The 21,119-nt window shown below is 44.7% G+C and overlaps 1 protein-coding gene and 1 pseudogene across 1 annotated transcript; one reads left to right on the forward strand and one right to left on the reverse strand.

Moving 5' to 3' along the window:
- Positions 1–1,705: 1,705 nt before the first annotated feature.
- On the reverse strand, positions 1,706–2,293 carry LOC129399849 (interferon omega-1-like). Its single transcript, XM_055121185.1, has one exon. It carries the CDS (start codon positions 2,291–2,293, stop codon positions 1,706–1,708), a length of 588 nt encoding a protein of 195 aa, XP_054977160.1.
- Positions 2,294–13,930: 11,637 nt separating this feature from the next.
- On the forward strand, positions 13,931–14,537 carry LOC129401966 (interferon omega-1-like; annotated as a pseudogene).
- The last annotated feature ends 6,582 nt before the right edge of the window (positions 14,538–21,119 follow it).

Consider the following 21,119-nt stretch of genomic DNA (forward strand, 5'->3'; position numbering starts at 1 on the left):
TTATGAAATCATCTTGCTATCCAATGGTAGCCAATTTTTTAATATTTTCAGTTTACTGTTTTCCCCTAAGAGATTTCACATGTTGGATATTTTCTGTTACCTAAAGGGAAAATTTTATGTCATTTTAATTTAACTTCAGGTCATTAAATTTTTTTCACTCAAACCCTCTATGTGTTGTCTATGTTTGTTTGGGGGCCACCTGGCAGTGCTCAGAGCTTTCTCCTGGCTGGAGATTTGGGGATGACTCCAGGTGAGGCTTGGGGAGTCATTTGGGGTGCTGGGAATTGAACGCTGTCTGCAGCAGGCAAGCACCCTGCCCACTGTACGATCAGTCCAGTCTGAACTAATTAACACATTTTTATTGTAAATGTTTTGGTTATAATAGAAGCAAACTTACTGATTATATTTTCAAAATAACTCTTCTTTGCCATGTTTTAGTGATACCTTATGACCTATGTACTTTCTTTAAATAATTTATGTCAGGTGCCAGATCAGTAGGACAGCGGGTAAGGAAGGATGTTGTGGAGAAGTGAAATGAGAGGAAACGAAGCAGGACCAAGTCTGTTTTCAGCCTTAGCGGCTGTTCCTGTGCGATTTCTGACTTTTCCTTCTTGCTGCAACCATTTCATTTTTGCAGCAGCATTTTGTCAGGTAGCCAAAACGCTCCTAGACATTCACTCCTCAACACCTCTTTTTAACATTTTGAAAAAAACTAGAGCTCCCTTTTCACTACATTCTCTCTGGATTTTGCTAAATAGAATCCTTGAAGCTAAAACTCACAAGAGATCAGACACACCTGTTTGCATGGGTAGTAAAGTGGGAGAGTGGAGAAGGAGAAATGGAGAGATGGATTCAGTAAATCAGTCTAGGAAAGAGTGGGAGAAAGAGTGCCAGGTCTCAGGGTCTGCCAATAAAGAGCAGCCACCAGACCACTCCTCACTCAAATCTCACCACCTGAGCTGAAGACTGAGTGTAAATAAGTTTCACCTCCAACATAAGGGTAACTGTTTCTGATATTTTCCAAGATGCCTTGAATCCCATGAAACCCCAGATTTTGAAAGATGTTTAAGAGAAACGAACTACTCCACAGGACTCGAGACAAATGCTTTTCTGAGATGATTTAATTGAAATGCATAAGGATTTAAGTTTTAAAAAGAACACTAAGCTAGAGAGATGGTTAAGTATTTAAGACAATTGCTCTGCATGCACTCAATGGAGTTTCTATCAGAGGCACTCTGTTTGGTTCATGAGCACCACCAGCTGTGATCCCTGAGCACAGAACCAGGAATAAGCCCTGCATAACACCAGGTGTGGCCCTCCCCCCAAAAGAAATGAATAGTTTAAATTCAGTTAGCTTCTCTTTGACAATTTAATAAATAACACTATCATAGGTGAAATAATGTTCCAAATTATAATATATCATAATGACAAAATCTATTATATATTATGAAAATAAATATAAATATGGTCAGATTGGGAATAAAATTAATAATAAGTACATAAATAAATGACATTCTGGTAATCCTCTCTGAGGACGGATAAGCTGAGGCTGAATATTTTTTAACATGCATTCAACTAATAGCATGGATAAAGTCTTAACTGAATCTTTTCAATAAATTATATGATTAAGATTGATGTAAGAGTCATTTTAAATGTCCGTAGACATGTGCAATGTCTGATGACATATTCCAGATTGAGGTGCAGTTCACGAAGACTCCAGGTCTTCATCCTTAATGCTCCACCTTCCTTGCAAGGCTGCCGAGAGCGTCAGGGATCTCATGATTTCCACTCTGACCACCTCCCACGCACACTCGCTGTATTTCTTCTCTCGCAGGTAGCGAGCGATGCCCCGGAAGTACCTCTTCATGGCCACGGTGGAGCCCCAGAGGCCAGGGGCAGAGCCCTCGTCTGCACTCAGCTGCACCAAACACGAGTCCAGGTCTTCCAGCTGCCGGTGCAGCCCCGTGCGCAGCGGCTCCAGGAGGGCCGGGCTCCAGGCGGCCGCCGAGCCCTCTCTCAGCAAGAGCTGCAAGAGCTGCTGGAGCATCTCGTGCAGCGCAGACAGGGCCGGGGCCTTCTGCAACTGGCCGTCGGCCACCGCCTCCCAGGGGAAGCCGAAGTCTCTTCTGTCCCGCAGACAGGACAACGGGGACACTCTCCTCATCTGGCCCAGCAGCTCCAGGTTCCTCCTGCCGACCAGGACGTGGTTGCGAGGCAGGACACAGCCCAGAGAGCCAGCAGGGCCCCAGCTGAGTGGCACCAGGGCCATGAGCAGAGGCAGCAGGAGGGCCATTGGGAGCGGGAGGAAGGCGCTGGTCTGGCTGAGCTGAGCTTGGGGCGAACCCTGGAGTCTGGGTTCTCTGAAGACGCTCTCCCAGTATACCCCTTAAATAGGGTACCCAGATTTTCACTTTTGCCCTCTACTTTTGCCCTCTACTTTTACTTCCCATTTTCTGGTTTTCATTTAAGTTTTCTCCATGTGGCATGAAACAATGTCTTAAACCTTTTTGGGGGGGAGGGGGTTAGAAAAATGTAATTTTCCCAGGGAATGTTTATGATTCAATCTAAATATATGCTTAGTAGCCATTGAAAAAGTTATTTGTGTGTAAAACAGAAGTGTGTTTAGGTAGAAATAAGAGTATAGTCACTTTTTCTTTAATGATGTTTGTTCTATATTTTAGTAACAAAGTTTTAGACCTGTGTCTCCCACTGTCTACACACTCCCTAGTTGATGTAGGAAGAATTGTGGGTGTCTATGTGTTTGGGGAAACCAGCCCTCTCTTGCAATTATCTATTAAAAACAGATAGTTTTCATTTACATTTGATTTACTGTAGAGAGTGATGTATATTAACAAAGGAGCCTCTCTGATATTTCCCTCACATTCCTGTAGGTCCATGTGGTCTCTTCACCTGGGCCATAAGATCAGATAAACAGAAACTATGCAAGAAAGAAAAACTCAACATGTGTATGGACACAACATAAATGTTGGCTACGAAGTCTATATACAGAAATTGGTCACACAGGTCAATGGTTGCAGCTTGTCACAAATGTGTGTGTGTATGTGTGTGTACACATGCGTGCAGGTGAGAGAGGAAGAGTAGTTAGGATTGAGAAGGGATCAGTATGAAAATAATAGTTAGAACAGATCACTCTGGACAAGAACCACTGAGTGTTTAAAGTTGGTAAAGGTATATACATGATAACCTTTCAGTATCTGTACTGAAAACCATAATGCTTAAAAGGAAAGAGAGAAAACAGAGAGAAGCAGAAGGAAGAGCAGGAGGAGGATGGAAGAGGAGGAAGGAGAAGGAGGAAGAGGAGGAAGAAGAAGGAGGAAGAAGAGGAGCAAGAAGAGGAAGGGGAGGGGGTGGGAGAAGAGGTGGAGGTGTAATCACTAAACTACTAGGAATCCTGAAGCTCTCTCTTCTGCCTGCATTTTGTAGTCTCCTGCCACTACCCCATCAAGGACCAATGCCATGGCAGACGAAGGAGGTAAGGAGGGCCAGCCTGGCTGGTGATCAGTTGCCATTTATTTTATTCTCCTCACATGCTTGTTCCAGTCTCATGAAGCTCATCATTCCCATCTCCTCCTGTCTGGATCATTCAGCTCGTCCCGCTCTGACTCAGCACCAAGGTCTCTGTCTAGTCTCTCCCAACTTCCAGCAATCAGGGTAGCAACCACACCAAGGTGGGGTAGCACAATCAACATATCAAAGCCCTTTCTGATTGCTTGCAGCCAGGAGGTCAGGCTCAAGAGCAAAACCCAGAGGTTTTCTCCTTTCATTAGTACAATAAACATTTAAACTTTTATCTTAATTAAAAATATTAGTCATGACCCGAACACCTGAAGAATCTGCCGCCAGTACTCGTCAATACACTGGCTCAGCTCTTCACATGCTACCTGTTCGAATGCAAGGTTCTGTCCCAATGGAAAACCAGCAGGACCATCCTGTTGTGCAAGAAGGGAGACATCCACAAAATTGGCAGCTATCACCCAATCTGCCTGTTGTCCGTCATCTACAAGTTGTTCACTCGAGTCACCCTGAGTAGAATAGACAGAACACTAGATGAAGGACAACAATGGGAGCAAGTCAGGTTCCGAAAAGGATTCAGCACGACCAGCCATATCCACACAGTGACCAAGCTCATTGAGGTTTTGCAAGAGTTCAAGATGCTGCTCTGTCTAATGTTCATCAATTCAAAGAAGGCCTTTGATTCTGTTGAGACTGAAGCGGTCATCGAAGCCCTAGCCAAATAGGGCATTCAAACTCAGTACACCAAAATCCTCCATAAGTTGTATTACAGATTCACCACCAGGATCTCACCTTTCTACAAGGAAGTGATCATTGACATAAAGAGAGGGGATAGGCAGAGTGATATCATTTCACCCAAACTCTTCAGTGCCACCCTCGAGAACATCATGCGATGACTAGAATGAGAAGGAATGGGAGTGAAGATAGACAGTTGGCAACTACACCACCTCTGCTTCCCTAATAACATCATTCTCATAACACCAAACATTAGCCAACCAGCACAAATGCTGGCCAACTTCAACCATGAGTGTGGAAAGGTCAGACTGCAGCTGAACCTCACCAAAACAATGTTCATGATAACAAACTAGTCCCTGATATTCCATTTTCTCTCAATGGAATCAACATCTTGTTCCTGGGTCGAGAACTCAACATGAGGAACGACTTGGTGCCAGAACTACACAGAAGGAAGAGAGCAGCATGGAACGCCTTCAAGAGCATAGAGAAAGTGGTTAAGAGGACAAAGAACCTCCAGCTCCAGGCATATCTTTTCAACTCCACTGTTCTTCCTTCTCTAATATACACCTCAGAGACCTGGGCCCTATGAAAACAGGACGAGAACACTCTTCAGGTATCCCAAAGAGGAATTGAAAGAGCTATGCTTGGAATATCACATTTCACTCAAGTGAGAGAAGGAATCCGGAGTTCCAACCTCCTTCGACGATTAAGAATCAGGGATGCTGATTCCATTTGCTCTCAATGGAATGAACATCTCCAAATGCAGCAGCTATGTATACCTGGGTTGAGAAATCAACATGAGGAACGACTTGATGCCAGAACTGCGCAGGAGAAAGAGAGCAGCATGGAATACCTTCACGAGCATCGAAGAAGAGTTAAGAGGACGAAGAATCTCTGGCTCCAGGCACATCTTTTCGATTCCACCGTTCTTCTTGCACTAACACACGCCTCAGAGCCCTGGGCTCTACACAAACAGTATGAGAATGCTATTTGGGTATCCTAAAGAGGAATTGAAAGAGCTATGCTAGGAGTATCATGTTTAACTCAAGTGAGAGAAAGAATCCGGAGTTCCAACTCCATCAATGGTCAAGAATCAGGGACGCTGTCTCGTTTGCCAAGGCGTCAACAATCAGATGGGCCGAACACGTAATTCGATTCAGAGACGACCACTGGACTAGAGCTGTTACCAACTGGATTCCACGGGATGTCAAAAGATCGAGTGGCTGCCCACCAGCGAGATGGTCAGACTTCTTCATTAAAACCCTTAATGAACAACTTGAGGCTCTTCCTGTTCCTGGAGCGAGCAGATATCACTGGGCTACACTAGCACTAGCACACAATAGGGACAAATGCAGATGTTACCGGCATCTGCTTGAGCAAATCGAAGATCAACGGGATGACAAGTGATACAAGTGATTAGATGTGCTGAGTGTGAATATTTCTCTCATTCACTTAGCAGTCATTTTGTTTTGCCCATGTATCCTTTGCCATGCCGAAACCCTTTAATTTGATGTTTTTGGATATTTTTGATTCTGTTGCTATTTCCAGTGGTATCATTATCACTGCAGATATCTCTGAGGTCCAAGTAATGCAGTGTTCTGCCTATATTTTCCTCAAAGTACTTAGAGATCCAGTCTGATGTCCAGGCCTCTGATGCACTTTGAACTGACTTTTGTGTAATGAGTAAGAATTGGATCAGCATTAATTTTTACACATGGTTTTCTAGTTTCCCCAGCACCATTTGTGGGAGAGGTTGTCTTTACTCTATTTCATATTTTTAGTTCCTATGTAAATATTAGGTGTCATTAGATATGGAGACTTGTCTTTGGATATTTGATTCTGACCATTGGTCAGAATCATATTTATTATAGTAACATTCAGTTTTGTTCACTATAGCTTTATAGTATAGTTTCAAGTTGGGTAAGGTGATACCACCCAGCTTTTTATTTTTCAGTATGACTTTGGCTATTCACATCTTCTGTGGATGCATACAAACTCTGCAGCACTGAGACAATGTCCCTATTGTTCATCAATTTGCTTGAGCGGGCACAAGTAATGTCTCCACTGTGAGACTTGTTGTTACTGTTTTTGGCATATCAAATATGCCACAGGTAGCTTGCTGGACTCTGCCATGCGGGTGGGATACTCTCAGTAGCTTGCTGGGTAAATGCAATCACTTGTATCACTTGTAGTCCCGTTGATCTTCGATTTGCTTGAGCGGGTGCCAGTAATGTCTCCATTTGTCCCTGTCGCAAGCTAGTGCAGCCCAATGATATCTGATCGCTCCAGGAACAGGAAAAGCCTCAAATCATTCATTCAGAGATATGACGAAGAAATCTGACCATCTAGTTGATGGGTGGCCATGAGGTCTTCTGACGTCCTGTGGAATCCAGTCGGTAACAGCTCTAGTCCAGCGGTCGTCTCTGAATCGCATTAGGTGACCAGCCCATCTGATTTTTGATGCCTTGGCAAATGAGATAGCATCCCTGATTTTTGACCGTCGACAGAGATCAGAACTACAGATTCCTTCTCTCACTTGAGTGAGACATGATATTCCCAGCATAGCTCTTTCGATTCCTCTTTGGGATACCTAATAGCATTCTCATCCTGTTTGCGTAGGGCCCAGGTCTCTGAGGCATATGTTAGTGCAGGAAGAACGGTGGAATAGAAAAGATGTGCCTGGAGCTGGAGATTCTTCGATCTCTTAACCACCTCTTCGATGCTCTTGAATGCATTCCACGCTGCTCTCTTTCTCCTGCACAGTTCTGCCACCAAGTCATTCCTCATGTTGATTTCTTGACCCAGGTACACATAGCTGCTGCATTCTGAGATGTTCATTCCATTGAGAGCAAATGGAGCTTCAGGGACTAATTCGTTTTCAATGAACATCGTCTTGTTGAGATTCAGCTGCAATCCTACCTTTCCACACTCGTGGTCGAAGTCGGTCAGCATTTGTGCTGCTTGGCTAATGTTTGGTGTTATGAGAACGATGTCATCAGCGAAGCAGAGGTGGTGTAATTGTCAACCATCTATCTTCACTCCCATTCCTTCCCATTCCAGTCGTCGCATAATGTTCTCAAGGGCGGCACTGGAGAGTTCAGGTGAAATGGTATCACCCTGCTGCACCCCTCTCTTTACATCAATGATCACTTCCTTGTAGAATAGTGAGATCCTGATGGTGAATCCACAATACAGCTCACCGAGGATTTTGATATACTGAGTTTGGACGCCCTGTTTGGCCAGGGCTTCGATGACCACCTCAGTCTCAACAGAATTGAAGGCCTTCTTTAATTCGATGAACATTAGACAGAGTGGCATCTTGAACTCTTGCAAAACTTCAATGAGTTTGGTCACTGTGTAGATAGGGTCTATCGTGCTGAATCCCCATCGGAACCCAGCTTGCTCCATGGTTGTCCTTCGCCTAGTGTTCTGTCTATTCTATTCAGGATGACACGAGTGAACAACTTGTAGATGACAGACAGCAGGCAGATTGGGCGATAGTTGCCGATGTTGTGGATGTCTCTCTTCTTGTACAACAGAACGGTCCTACTGGTTTTCCACTGGGATGGAACCTTGCATTCAGACAGGTAGCGTGTGAAGAGTCGGGCCAGTGTATTGAAGAGTACTGGCGGCAGATTCTTCAGGTGCTCAGGTCTGACCTTGTCCGGACCAGGTGCTGTTCGAGTCTTTACCAGCAAAATGGCATGTCAGATTTCAGAAGGGAGAACGTTGGGAACGACATATCCATCCTGCGGAATTTGGTATGTGGGCAGGTAGACATGGCTGTCAAAGAGATCTGAGTAGAAGTCATGAATAATTTTCTCCATTGCCTTTCTGGAGGATGTGATAGATCCATCGGGACGTCGGAGGGCAGTCATCTTGGTCTTGTAGTTGGCGAAGGACAGGCGAGCGTTGCGACTACTTTTCCTGGCTTCTGCTGCACTGGCCAACACTGCTGCTCCTCTTTCTTTGAGGTCTTCCTTTATCGCATTTCTGTACAGCTTTGTGAGCTCAGATGTTAGCTTGTGGTTGCCTGAGGCTCGCGCCAAACCACGTTGATGAATGAGCTCGAGAGTTTCCGAAGACAGGCGTTTGTTTGTGGCTTTCTCACTCTCAGCATTCTTCGCACAGACATGGAGGTGCTGAACCAGTCGATCGTATTTCTTGTCAATATTGTCACAGACGGCATCTTCCCACGTTGCTGCAACAGTGCCAAAGAGCTCCCAGTTGATGGTCATTCTGAAAGTTGTCTTCTTAAACTTAAATTTTGCAGACTTTTCTTCCCAGTCTGTGAAGTAGAATTTCGCATGAAGGAGACGGTGGTCTGATCCCGTTTGGAATTTTGGGACAACAGCAACATCGGTCAGGCATTTGATTGAATATGATGTGGTCAATTTCATTGTGGAACTGTCCACCGGTAGACTCCCATGTCCAGCGTTTAGATTCGGCCTTCTGGAACTGTGAGCTACCATGGATGGTCGACATGATGAATTCAGACAGTCTCTCGCCATGATCATTCCATTCTAGGCCATGTGTCCCAATATGGAGTTCTTCAGGCGACCTTCTCCGACATATCTTGGCATTAAAATAACCAACAATGATCTTGTAGAAGGTGTGGTCTTCTTTATAGAACTTCTCCAGTTCCATGTAGAACCTCTCAATTTCTTCTTCATTGTAGTTGGAAGTTGGTGCGTAGACGATGAAGATAGAAACTGCAGGCATTGAGCCACATCTATTCAAGCATAATTGTCCAATTCCGTTTGTTAGGCATTCGAATGAATTGATGCTTATGGCCAAGTTCGTGTTGACAAGGACACCAACGCCACCAACGCCGCTGTTGTCACATGTTCCGAGGAACAATTCTTCTCCAGTGTCGAAAATGGTGTGATGTGATTGATGTCTCCTTGTTTCGGTCAGACCAGTGATGTCGTACTTGATCTTCTGCTCTTGCACCATCAGGTCCTCGATGGATGCTTCTGATGCCAGTGTCTGTGCATTGAAAGTAGACAATCATTTTAGTCTTTCTTCATTTTGGCAGTCTAGTTCGTCCCTGAGATTTTTTCAGCCTCTCTTTGCTCATCTTTCTTAATGCTGCCATATTGGGGGCTCTTTCGGTGACAGGTGAATGAGGCCAATTGTTGTTACTGTTGTTGGCATATCGAATACTCGATGGGTAGCTTGCTAGGCTCTGCCGTGCGGGCTCAATACTCTCGGTAGCTTGCCGGGCTCTCCGAGAGGGTCAATGCAATAAAAAACACTATTAGTTTTTATTTTTATTTTTGCTTTTTTTGGGTCACACCTGGCGATGCACAGGGGTTACTCCTGGCTTTGTACTCAGGAATTAATCCTGGAGGTGCTTGAGGGACCATTTAGGATGCTGGGAATGGAACCTGGATAGGCCATGTGCAAGGCAAACGCTCTACCCACAGTACTATCGCTCCAGCCCTCCTCTATTACAGTTTTAAGTCCTAGAAGAATGTTCTCTGAATTTGAATGGGCATTCCATTGAATCTACATGGTAGTTTGCGTAGGATGATAATTTTCACAATATTTATTTTTCCCATGCAAGAGAACAGAACACTTTTCCACTTCCCAAGTTCTCCTTTTAATTTTTTCTTAAGTGACATGTTTTTCATGGCCTAGATCTCCCATCTCTTTTGCTAAGTTGAATCTTAGGTATTGGATGTTTTTGGACACTATTTTGAACAGGATAAACTGTTTGATCTCTCTCTCTCTCTTTCTCTCTCTCTCTCTCCTCTGATTCATATTTTCATATAGGAATGCGACTAATTTTTGCATATTGACTTTGTAGCCAGCCACTTTGTTATACTGGTGTTTTGTTCCAGGAGCTTTTTGGTGACCGTTTATAGTCTCCTATGTTTCTTATTATGTAACCTGCAAATTGCAATGTTCAAACTAATTTTTCAATTTGATTTTTTTGATTTCTTCTTCTTGCCTGATTGTTGTTGCTAGCAGGGGTTGTGATGACAAAACATAACTGACTGGGAAACTTTAATCAATATTAGAAATTGTTGCACACAGTTCTCGTGAGGGCAGGAATTACAAACTCATGGCTCCAGTACAGTTAAGGGAGGGCTCTCTTATACCTTAGACTGTCATGTTTGAATAATCTGGAAGTAGCTAGAAGTGTCTCTGAGGCTTTACTTAAGCCACTAATCTCCTTCCTGAGGTTGGGGGCTCCTGGGACGTAAGTACCTCCCCAAATGCCCCACTTACTAATACCATCATATCAGACACTAGGACTTGAACTTACAGATTTGGGGGAGAAGCATAACACACACATCCAGACTCTAGCATCTGCCATTTGAAGAGAAAGAGCCTACAGCTTAGAGGGATCAACTGCCTATGCAAAATGAGTCAGAATAGGAAATGACTCACTGTGCTTTGTGCATATGATTACAACCAGCATTCAACCCAGATGATAGCCACACTGGACAAACCCCTGCCAAGGTCTGCCTTAGTGTATTCTGGCTGTGCAGGTGTGATAGAACAGAGACAAAGCAAGACCAGTGAGTGTTGGAATTTGTTAAACCTTATAAGCAAGTAAAGACCTGGTCAATGCTTTACGCTTGATTAATAATTGCTATTTTATTCAACTAAACATAGTGTAATTCAGTGCAAGATTTGGACACTGTAAGGGCTTAATTTTTCTCCAATGCATTATGTCACTAACAATGTTTGCAATAAAAGCACAGGCCTATCTCAAGGTTCTAATCCAAAGGTTTCACTACTCAGTCCAGGTCCTGTTTGGCCCTCACTGAGCTGGACTCTGCAAAGCTTTAGTTTATTCCTAGGATCCCAAGAAATCACACAAGTCACAGTAACAACTTCCAATAAAAAAATCAGCCCTCAAAGGGTTAAAAATTACTTTATTACATGGTAGAAATTAACATCTTATTCAAGTCACACAAAATATATTCTTTTATGAGAACTTTTCAAAGAAAATCTGGGGTGTCTATTTACAAAGAGGACACCAAATCATCTACCTAGAATAGAGCAGATATTCTAATGAAAATGTAGGAAACATCACCATATTTTGGCCTGTGTAATTCTGTAATTCTTGTACTTTGCTAATTTCAGGATGTGATTTTGGCCTTGGACTGGAGCAATAGCACAGCAGTTGGGCTTTCAACTTTCACGCGGCTGACCGGAGATCGATTCCTCCGCCCCTCTCGGAGAGCCCGGCAAGCTACTGAGAGTATGGAGCCCATACAGCAGAGCCTGGCAAGTTACTGTGCGTATTGGATATGCCACAAACAGTAACAATAAGTCTCTCAATGAGATATATTACTAGTGCCCACTTGAACAAATCGATGAGCAACGGGATGACAGTGACAGTGACAGTGAGTTTGGCCTTCGTCAGCTCAATTCCTGCTTTCCTTCTCATACCATTCAGACCTACATTTATTTATTCTTTGTGTCTACACAAAGAACTTTGTAGAACTTTGCTTTCTTAGAAAGTGAAATTAAAGAAAATTAAAGTCTAAGGTCTTGAAAATAAAAGAAAGAAATGGTGCAGCCCCTTTGTCTGTTTTAAATTCCTTTACTTGTATTTACCTCAGACCGAACCTTGACTCAATAGACCACAATTCAAGCAGAAATACTCAGAAAAATCTGTTTTTAATCCCTTGGTTTCTGGAGAAAAGGTGGGGATAGTGGAAGAGTCACCCTGAAAATGCAGAGACAAGGGGGAAGGTGCTGAAGTTTACCTTAGGAGGACAATGAAACAATTGCCCCTAGAATTGGAGAATTCTAGATTCTTTAGGTACTGCGATACATGTACCAAGTTTGGGCTGCAGTAAATGTAGCTTGAGAATTCTAACTCCAGAGGGATTGTGTTCCTAGATGCTATGTCTGCCTTGTGTATGAGGTAATGCTGGGCTTAGTATAAAAGGATGTAGGGATTAACCACTTCCCACCATTTCTACAATTTTCTGAGAAGAACCTGGATTCCTGCTGAGATCCCAGAATAGCCTGGGTGTCACCTCAGCTCTATAGTAAGAAAAGTTGAAAAAAGGATAAAGTATGTGTTATCCTGACCTTACGAGCCTATGAAAGAGAACCAATAGACATACACAAATGTCTCCAATAGGACAGTATCAGAGAAGCTCCTTTGTTAATATGCATCACCCTCTAAGTAAATCAGATTGTAAAGGAAAATGTCTCTGGTTTGTAAGGACCAAATTACAAGGGCAGGTTGGTTTCCCCAAACACAGTCACCTGCAAGCTTGGGAGAGATTGTCTTCCTACCTCATCTAAGGGTTGTGTACACAATGGAAGGCACAGGTCTGAAACTATGTTCCTTAAACATAGAAGAGCAAGAATCATAAAGAAAATAGTGAGTGCATACATATATCTACCTTTACACTGTATCACTGTATCACTGTCACCCTTTTGATCATTGATTTACTCCAACAGGCACCAGGAATGTCTCTATTCCTCCCACCAGCCCTGAGATTTTAGCAGCCTCTTTTTGCTCATCTTACCCAACTATTGAAGGCTCTTTCAGGGTCAGGGGAATGAGACCTATTGTTACTGTTTTTGGAATATCGAATATGCCACGGGTAGCTTCCCCGTCTCTGCCTGTGGCAGTGGTATACTCTCGGTAGCTTGCTGGGCTCATCGAGAGGTGCATATATATGTGTATATATATATTTATTCATTTTACTCTCTATGATTTATTGCCTACTGTCTGAGCTTCATCAAGTATGGCGTGGTAATTATGGAAAATGGGTAGGAAGTGTCTTATAATGTGTCCAGGAAAGCATCCTAGAGCATGTTGGTGGTTGGGTAGTGGAGGTCAGCTGCTGGGGCTCGGTCCTTTGGGTGGGGAGGGTTCTCACCCACCCCTTTCTGGGGCACCCTGAGTGTAAACAGTCTGGATTGTATCTGGTGGCATGGCTATGGGGGCCTCATTTAATACTTCCATCTGGGAGGAACAGCCATTGAGATCTGAAGGTGGTCTATGAGGAGATTATCTGGTGCCGGCAGGGTGTGGCAGGGTATGGTTTATGGGTGTGATCACTGGAGATTGGGGGATAGCAAGCAGAGGATCTCTGCTTCTAGGTCTGTTGAGTCCAGAGTCCAAGGTCACAAAGTTTTGCATTATCTGGGTTCCATGGGACTTCATTCATGCGTGAGGCTCGGCCAGAACATCCGGAAAGCGGCCTAGAGCGTGATGGCACTTGGGTAGTGGAGGTCGGCTGGCAGGGCTGGTCCCTTGAGGTAGAGAGGTTTCTCACCCGCTCACCTCTGGGGTGCCCCGGGTGAAAACAGCCTGGTGTGGAGTCCGGTGGCATGGCTATGGGGGCCTTGTTTTATACTCCCATATGTGAGGAGCAGCCGTTGAGAACCTATACACTAATGGCATGAAAACAAAGATTTTTCAATGGCTGCTGAACTTACTTTTGGGTTGAGTCATACACACTTCCTATTAATTTTGTGACTCACCAAAACAAATGTTTTAGCTCTTGCTTGAAGTCAATGAAGTGTCATTGAAGATACTTCTATGAAAAACCATAAAATGGATGTAAAACACAGCAGTGGGTAGCCTATTTGAGGGTGACACTCAGATAACATCATCAGAGAATCCAGACTCCAAGCTCAGCTCAGCCAGACCAGCGCCTTCCTCCCGCTCCCAATGGCCCTCCTGCTGCCTCTGCTCATGGCCCTGGTGCCACTCAGCTGGGGCCCTGCTGGCTCTCTGGGCTGTGTCCTGCCTCACAACCACGTCCTGGTCAGCAGGAGGAACCTGGAGCTGCTGGGCCAGATGAGGAGAGTGTCCCCGTTGTCCTGTCTGCGGGACAGAAGAGACTTCGGCTTCCCCTGGGAGGCGGTGGCCGACGGCCAGTTGCAGAAGGCCCCGGCCCTGTCTGCGCTGCACGAGATGCTCCAGCAGCTCTTGCAGCTCTTGCTGAGAGAGGGCTCGGCGGCCGCCTGGAGCCCGGCCCTCCTGGAGCCGCTGCGCACGGGGATGCACCGGCAGCTGGAAGACCTGGACTCGTGTTTGGTGCAGCTGAGTGCAGACGAGGGCTCTGCCCCTGGCCTCTGGGGCTCCACCGTGGCCATGAAGAGGTACTTCCGGGGCATCGCTCGCTGCCTGAGAGAGAAGAAATACAATGAGTGTGCACGGGAGGTGGTCAGAGTGGAAATCATGAGATCCCTTGATGCTCTCAGCAGCCTTGCAAAGAAGGAGGAGCATTAAGGATGAAGTCATCCCTAATGAAGTCATCCCAGAATCATCTTGAACTGAAACTTAATCAGAAACTTGTCACAGCACTGTTGCACATGTCTATGTACATTTGAAAAGACTCTTAGATCAATTTTATTTTTTTAAATTTATTTTATTTGTATAAAGTCCATTATTGTTACTGTTACTGTTTTTGGGATATCGAATACGCTATGGGTAGCTTGCCAGGTTCTGCTGTGTAGACGGGATACTCTCAGCAGCTTGCCATGCTCTTCCAGAGCGACAGAGCTTTTTAGGGTGGCCTCTAATCGCCCTTACAGGTGCTCCAAGTCTACCGAATGCAAGCATTTTTTTTTCAATAGCTTAATGCTTAGCTATTTTATTAGAATAAAATTATTTTATAGAATAAAATAAATTTTATTCTATTTCTCAGTTTATTTAATATTTTTCTTCATGAACCACACTAAACTCATAGGTTCTATTATTGCATTATAAAATAAGACCAGTAATTAAAAGTAAGACTAAAAATGAATTGTTATCCAAACTGGGAGATTTCTTAAATATAAAATGAATTAGTATAAAGTATATATGATATACCTAATAATTGTATATTAATTATAAAATTCAAATTGCATATTACATGTTTTATTTTCTACATATTAAGGCTGCAAATAGAACAAGAAAGTTGTATGTAAAAGAAAACAAGCTCCTAAAACTTCATACTGTCATCAATTATTGGAAATTGTATGACTACATGCTTAGCTATATAAATTTTATTTTTTATTTTTTATAGCTAAGAAGCAACCGGACTTTAAACTATACATACCTCTTTTTTTTTTTTTTTTTTTTTTTGCTTTTTGGGTCACACCTGGCGATTCACAGGGGTTACTCCTGGGTTTGCACTCAGGAATTACCCCTGGCCGTGCTCAGGGGACCTTACGGGATGCTGGGATTTGAACCCAGGTCGGCCGAGTGCAAGGCAAACGCCCTACCCGCTGTGCTATCTCTCCAGCCCCTATACATATTTCTTTTTGGGAGGCAATACCTGGTGTTTTCCAGGGCTAACTCTGGTTCTGTGCTCAGAGAATCACTCCTGGTGGTGCTCTGTGAACTGTACAGGGTGCCAGCAATCAAATCTGGACTGGCTGCATGCAAAGCCGGTGCCTTAAACACTGTACCACCTCTCCATCAGATGCAGCAGCGTTTTAATTTTTAAAACTTAAATACTTAAGTGCTTTCATTAAATCACCTCAGGAGAACATTTGTCTCAATGCCTGTGGAGTACTTCTATCTCTGGTCAATATCTTTCAAAATCTCGGGTTCCATGGAATTCAAGGCACCTGGTTTACTAGGGGAAATGGTTACCGTTTTGTTGGAGATGAAACTGACTTACACTTAATCTTCAGCTCGAGTGGGTGAGATTTTGTGTGAGGAGTGGTCTGCTAGAGGGAAGTGGGAAGGACAGCTACTCTATATTGGCAGATCCTGAGACTTGGTACTCTCTCTCCCAACCTCTCCTGGACTGATTTACTGAAGCCATCTCTCCATTTCTCCTTCTCCACTCCCTCCACCTTACTGCCCATGCACACAGGCATGTTTGATTTCTTGCCAGTTCTAGCTTCAAGGTTTCTATTTGGCAAAATCAGAGAGAAAGTGTAGTGAGAAGAGAGTCCTACATTTTTTTCAAAATGTTGAAAAGAGGTTTTGGGGAGTGAATGTTCTAGGGGTATTTTGGTGACCTGACAAAATGCTGCTGCAAAAATGAAATGGATGCAGAGTCAAGAAGGAAAAGGCAGGAATTGCACAGGGCTTCTGTAAAGCTGAAAGCTGACCTTGTTCTGCTATGTTTCATCTTATTTCAATTCTCCACAATGTCCTTCCTTACCCACGGTCCTATGACTCAGGCACCTGAAATAAACTATTTGAAGAGAGTATATAGATCATAAGGTATCACAAAACATGGTAAAGAAGAAGAGCCATTTTCAAAATATGATCAGTAGGTTGCTTCCATTGTAACCAAAAAATATACAATTAAGGATATGTGCTATGTCAGGCTGGAGTGATCCTACAGTGGGCAGGGTGGTTGCATGCTATGGATGGCGATCATTTCCCAGCACCCCAATAGATTCCCCATGCCTCATCAGGAGTCATCCCCATGCCTCAGGGATGACTCCTGATGACTCCTCATCAGGAGTCATCCCCGAGTTTCCAATCAGGAGTAAGCTCTGAGCACTGCCAGGTGACCACAAACAAACGTCACAAGTATCACAAAGTGGGTTCAAGTGAAAAAATAATTTAAATTAAAGTTACAGAAATCTTTCCCTGAAGGAACAGAAAATATCCAATATGTCAAAACTCTCCGGGGGATAGATTAAATTTGAAAGAGTAAATTTGAAAATATTAAAAAACCTGCTTCCACCAAATATCAAGAAAAATTTTATAGTTAAATGAATTTAAACATCTTCATCATCATCATCATCATCATCATCATCATCATCCTGTTGATAGTCAAATTTCTCAAGTGGTCTCAGTAACATCTCCCCATTCATCCTAGCCCTGAGATTTTAGAAGCCTCTCTTTACTCGTCCTTTCCAGTAGTGCCACATTGGAGGCTCTTTCAGGGTCAGGGGAATGAGACCCATCATTGTTACTGGTTTTGGCATATGAATACGCCATGGGGAGTTTGCAAGGCTCTCCCATGTGGACAGGAAGCTCTTGGTAACTTGCCAGGTTCTCCCAGAGGGAGACCTAGGCTATAAGGTGTCTTCTGGGAGCTTGGTTTTAAAGTCTCTGGATGTTGGCCGTTGGTGGGATTACATGGAAATGGGGCAGTCCCTGGGTGTGACCTCCTAGCTACTGGAAGATGGGAAATCTGGGCAGAGGAGGCCCAGTCCTGATCTGAGCAGGCATGGAGGTCTCAGGCCCGGGTCCCACATACCTGGGTTCCCCTGCCGGTTCCTTCATGCGTGAGGCTGTCTGAATGTGTGGAGAGGAGCCTTGAGCATGGCTATGGCTAGGCTATGGCTAGGCTCCGGAGGTCTTTGGTGGTGGAAACTCTGCTGGGGCGGGTAGGGAACCTGAAGCCCACCCCCTCCAAGGGCCCAGGGAAGACAGCCAGGCACAGGAACAAGAGACTCTCTGCACCACTCTTAAGGAGCTTGGTTTTAAAGTCTCTGCAAGTTGGTCTTGGACAAGCCTCACACATGAAGGAACAGGTCCCAGGTGTGTGGGACTTGGGGGCTGAGACCTCCAAGCCTGCTCTGATTGGGACTGGGCCTCTTCCACCCAGATTTCCCACCTTCCAGTAGCTAGAAGGTCACACCCAGGGACTGCCCCCAGTGCCGTGTAATCCCACCAAGGGCCATAAACATAAAAATGAAATTTAATTACCTAAGTAAGCATTAGTTAAAGATTAGGGATAAAATATAGTTTTATGTAGGTATGAATTTTAATTTTGAATGTTTTGATTTTTTAAGTTTAATTTACTTAACATAAATATTATTAAAGCAAAAACTGCTCCAAGTTTCAATATCTAAATATTAAAAACTATATTAGAAATTAAGTCACTATTCATACAATTATTTAATCTCTACATGTTTGGACAGGCCTCATGCATGAAGGTACCAGCAGAGGAACCCAGGTGTGTGTAATCCCATCAACGGCCAACATCCAGAGACTTAAAAGCAAGCTTGGCCGCGCGATATCTTTAGCCTGCTTCTCCCTTTGGGAGAAACTGGCAGTCTTCTGAGAGTTTCCTGCCCCCATGGGACAGCCTTGCAAGCTTCCCATGGTGCATTTATATGCAAAATCCAGTAACAAGCTGGATCTCATTCCCCTGACCCTGAAGAGCCCCCAGTGCAACATCGTTGGGAGGGCCAAGTCCAGATGGACTTCAAAGATCTCAGGAAAGGACAAAATGAGATGCTACTGGGCCCGCCCGAGAAATCGGTGTTTAACGGGCTATCGTGATCGTAATTCAATTATTAATCATTAATGAAATTATTTGAAGTAGCCCAATACAACTTCGATTTTCAGCGTTTAGTATTGCCCGCAATAAACTCTGGTGAGAGAGTCCCGGGACTGTGCCTGGCTGCCCCCTGCGCATCCTCCAGGACTTCTGGTCCCTGGGGTCGCGCCCGCCCTCACCCGGGGCCATCCCGGGACCGCGAGGCGCTGCAGCTGTGCCCGCGCCTTGGCTCACAATTCGCACTCACGGCGCGGAAACGTCCGATTCTGCGCGAACCAACAACCACGCCCGGATCCTCAGTTTCCCCTCTCTCAAAAACCCCAACAGTTGCCTAAAAACGCTTTTGCTGGCGTTTCCAGGAGAGTCAAGCACCGAACCAGGCGGAGAGCAGCCGGGCAATCGTAGCGATGCGCGGGCGATGCGCATCTGCCCGGGCGATGCGCCGGCGAAGGAGCTGCGGCGGCGGCCGCGGCGGCGCTGGGCTTCAGTGCACTATTAAAGCTGCCGGCCGGACGCGATGTCCACTCAGTGACGCGCCTGGGCTGCTAACTTGGACGCGTGCCAAAACGCCCAGAAACGGCACCCGCGCGCCCTCTCGTGGCCATCCGCAGGATCCCGCTTCCAGGGATCCAGAGAAAAGGCGCTGCCAGTAGAAATCACCGTGCCAGCGCGCCCCCTCGAGGACGCTCAGGGAAGCACTGAAGCTCGCCATGGTCCCCAAGTACTTGCTGATGGCAGGAGTGATGCTCTACCTCCTCCCTGCCTGCTCTCAAGAATGGAGCCAGACTCTGGAAAACAGTGAAAAGAGGGAAATCGCTAGGCTTCTGAGCCAACTGCAAAACATTCCGTCTCACTCATGCCTGAATGACAGAGCACACTTCCAATTTCCTTGGAAGAGAGGCAGTAGCACCCCAATCCAGAAGAGTCAAGGCGCCTGTTTCTACCAACTGATGCTCCAGCACATCTTCATGCTCTTCCGCACTGAGCACAGTCTCGCTGCCTGGACCCGCAGCGTCCTGGAGAAGCTACTCTCTAGCCTTCATCACAGCCTGAAACATCTAGAGCCCAGAGCACAGGGCAGCCCAGCTTGTCTCTCTTCGGGAATGAAAGAACTTGTGAGAAAGTACTTCCGAAGAATCAAGCTCTATCTGAATCAAAAGAAATATAGTGCATGTGCCTGGGAGATTGTTAGGGGGGAAATTCAAACCTCCTTTTTCCTCATGAAACAATCATCAAAGAGAATATATCACACCAGAAGAAGGGTGTTATTTGGCATTCTCAAATCAATTCAAATGCGGTTAAGACCCCAAAGGAAAATAATATATGTATCATCAGGCAAATATTTGAGAGCCAAAAGGTGGCATTATATTAGAAATATATTGTCAACTATCTGTTAAAGAGAATAACATGATCAATTTTATTAAATAAATAATTTTTATAACTATAAATTGTATTGAAATTCTTGGGAATGTGGGTGGTAGCACCCATTCACAGTGCTTGCAAGGCACTCCCATGCCTCTGTGTTTATTTGTAAACTCTTTCTTTGTGCTCTACTTCCCTAACCAGTCAATCACCTTTACCTCCTAACCAGACTCTGTTAACTTGTAAATATTGCTTTTCTCTTCTCCTTATGTCCTTTGCATAGTTAATTCAGAGTAATGTACTTTTGTATTTTCTAAAACTGGAAGACAGTTAATGCTATGCTTTTGTAAGTTGGGAATTAATTTATTCAGAAAGATATTCACTCCTGGGCATCTGTTTTCTCGACTTAAGCCTCAGTTGCCCTTACTTCCTAGCATTCAAAAGCAGGGTCCCTACGAGGGACTGAATGGACCCAGGGCAAGCTGTGACCTACTATGGCATTGAAATGGGCCAGGCCAAAGAGCCATAATAATTATAAGTTAAGAATATGGTCATGGACAAATTGTGTCATGATCCAAAAAGTAACAACTAGATTAGGACCCTGCTAGGGTTAGGAAAGATTAATCTGGCCTGAGCACTGTAGTCTGAGATCTCTCGCGAGATGTCCCCAAGAGAGCGTCCCCTACAAGCTTAATTTATTTCTTACTGTGTCCATACAACATGACTAATATTATTAATTAAGATGAATGTTTAAATGGTTATTGGACTAATGAAAGGAGAAAAAAAATCCCTGGGTGGTATTTCGCCCTTGAGCTGGATCTCCTGGCTGCAGGTGGTCAGAAGGCTTTGATATGTTGATTGTGCTACCCCACCTAGATGTGTGGTTGCTACCCCCAATGCTGGGAATTGGGAGAGACTAGAGAGAGACCAAGGCAGCGAGTCAGAGTGCAGAGAGATGAGCAAGGGAGACAGGAGGAGATGGGAATGAGGAGCTTAGTGAGATTGGGACAGGCATGAGGGGAGAATGAAATAAACAGCACCTTATCACCAGCCAGCCTGACCCTCTTTCCTCCTTCGTCCGTCCATGGCATTGGGCGTCCTGGATAGGGTAGTGGCATGAGACTACAGATTGCAGGTGGAGAGAGAGAGCTGTGGGATTCCTAGTTGTTTAGTGATTGCACTTCCTCCTCTTTCCCCTCCTTCTCCTCCTTTCTCCTCTTCCTTCGTCCTCTTCCTCCTCTTCCTCCTCCTCTTTCCCACTCCTCCACCTCCTCCTTCCACTTCTCCTTCTCCTCCTTCTCCTCCTCTTCT

Source organism: Sorex araneus, chromosome 1 (genome assembly GCF_027595985.1).
Source record: "Sorex araneus isolate mSorAra2 chromosome 1, mSorAra2.pri, whole genome shotgun sequence".
Classification (NCBI taxonomy): Eukaryota; Metazoa; Chordata; class Mammalia; order Eulipotyphla; family Soricidae; genus Sorex; species Sorex araneus.

What these genes read in the sequence shown, in the direction of transcription:
- LOC129399849 (XM_055121185.1), bottom strand. Translation starts at nt 2,293, where the DNA reads ATGGCCCTCCTGCTGCCTCTGCTCATGGCCCTGGTGCCACTCAGCTGG.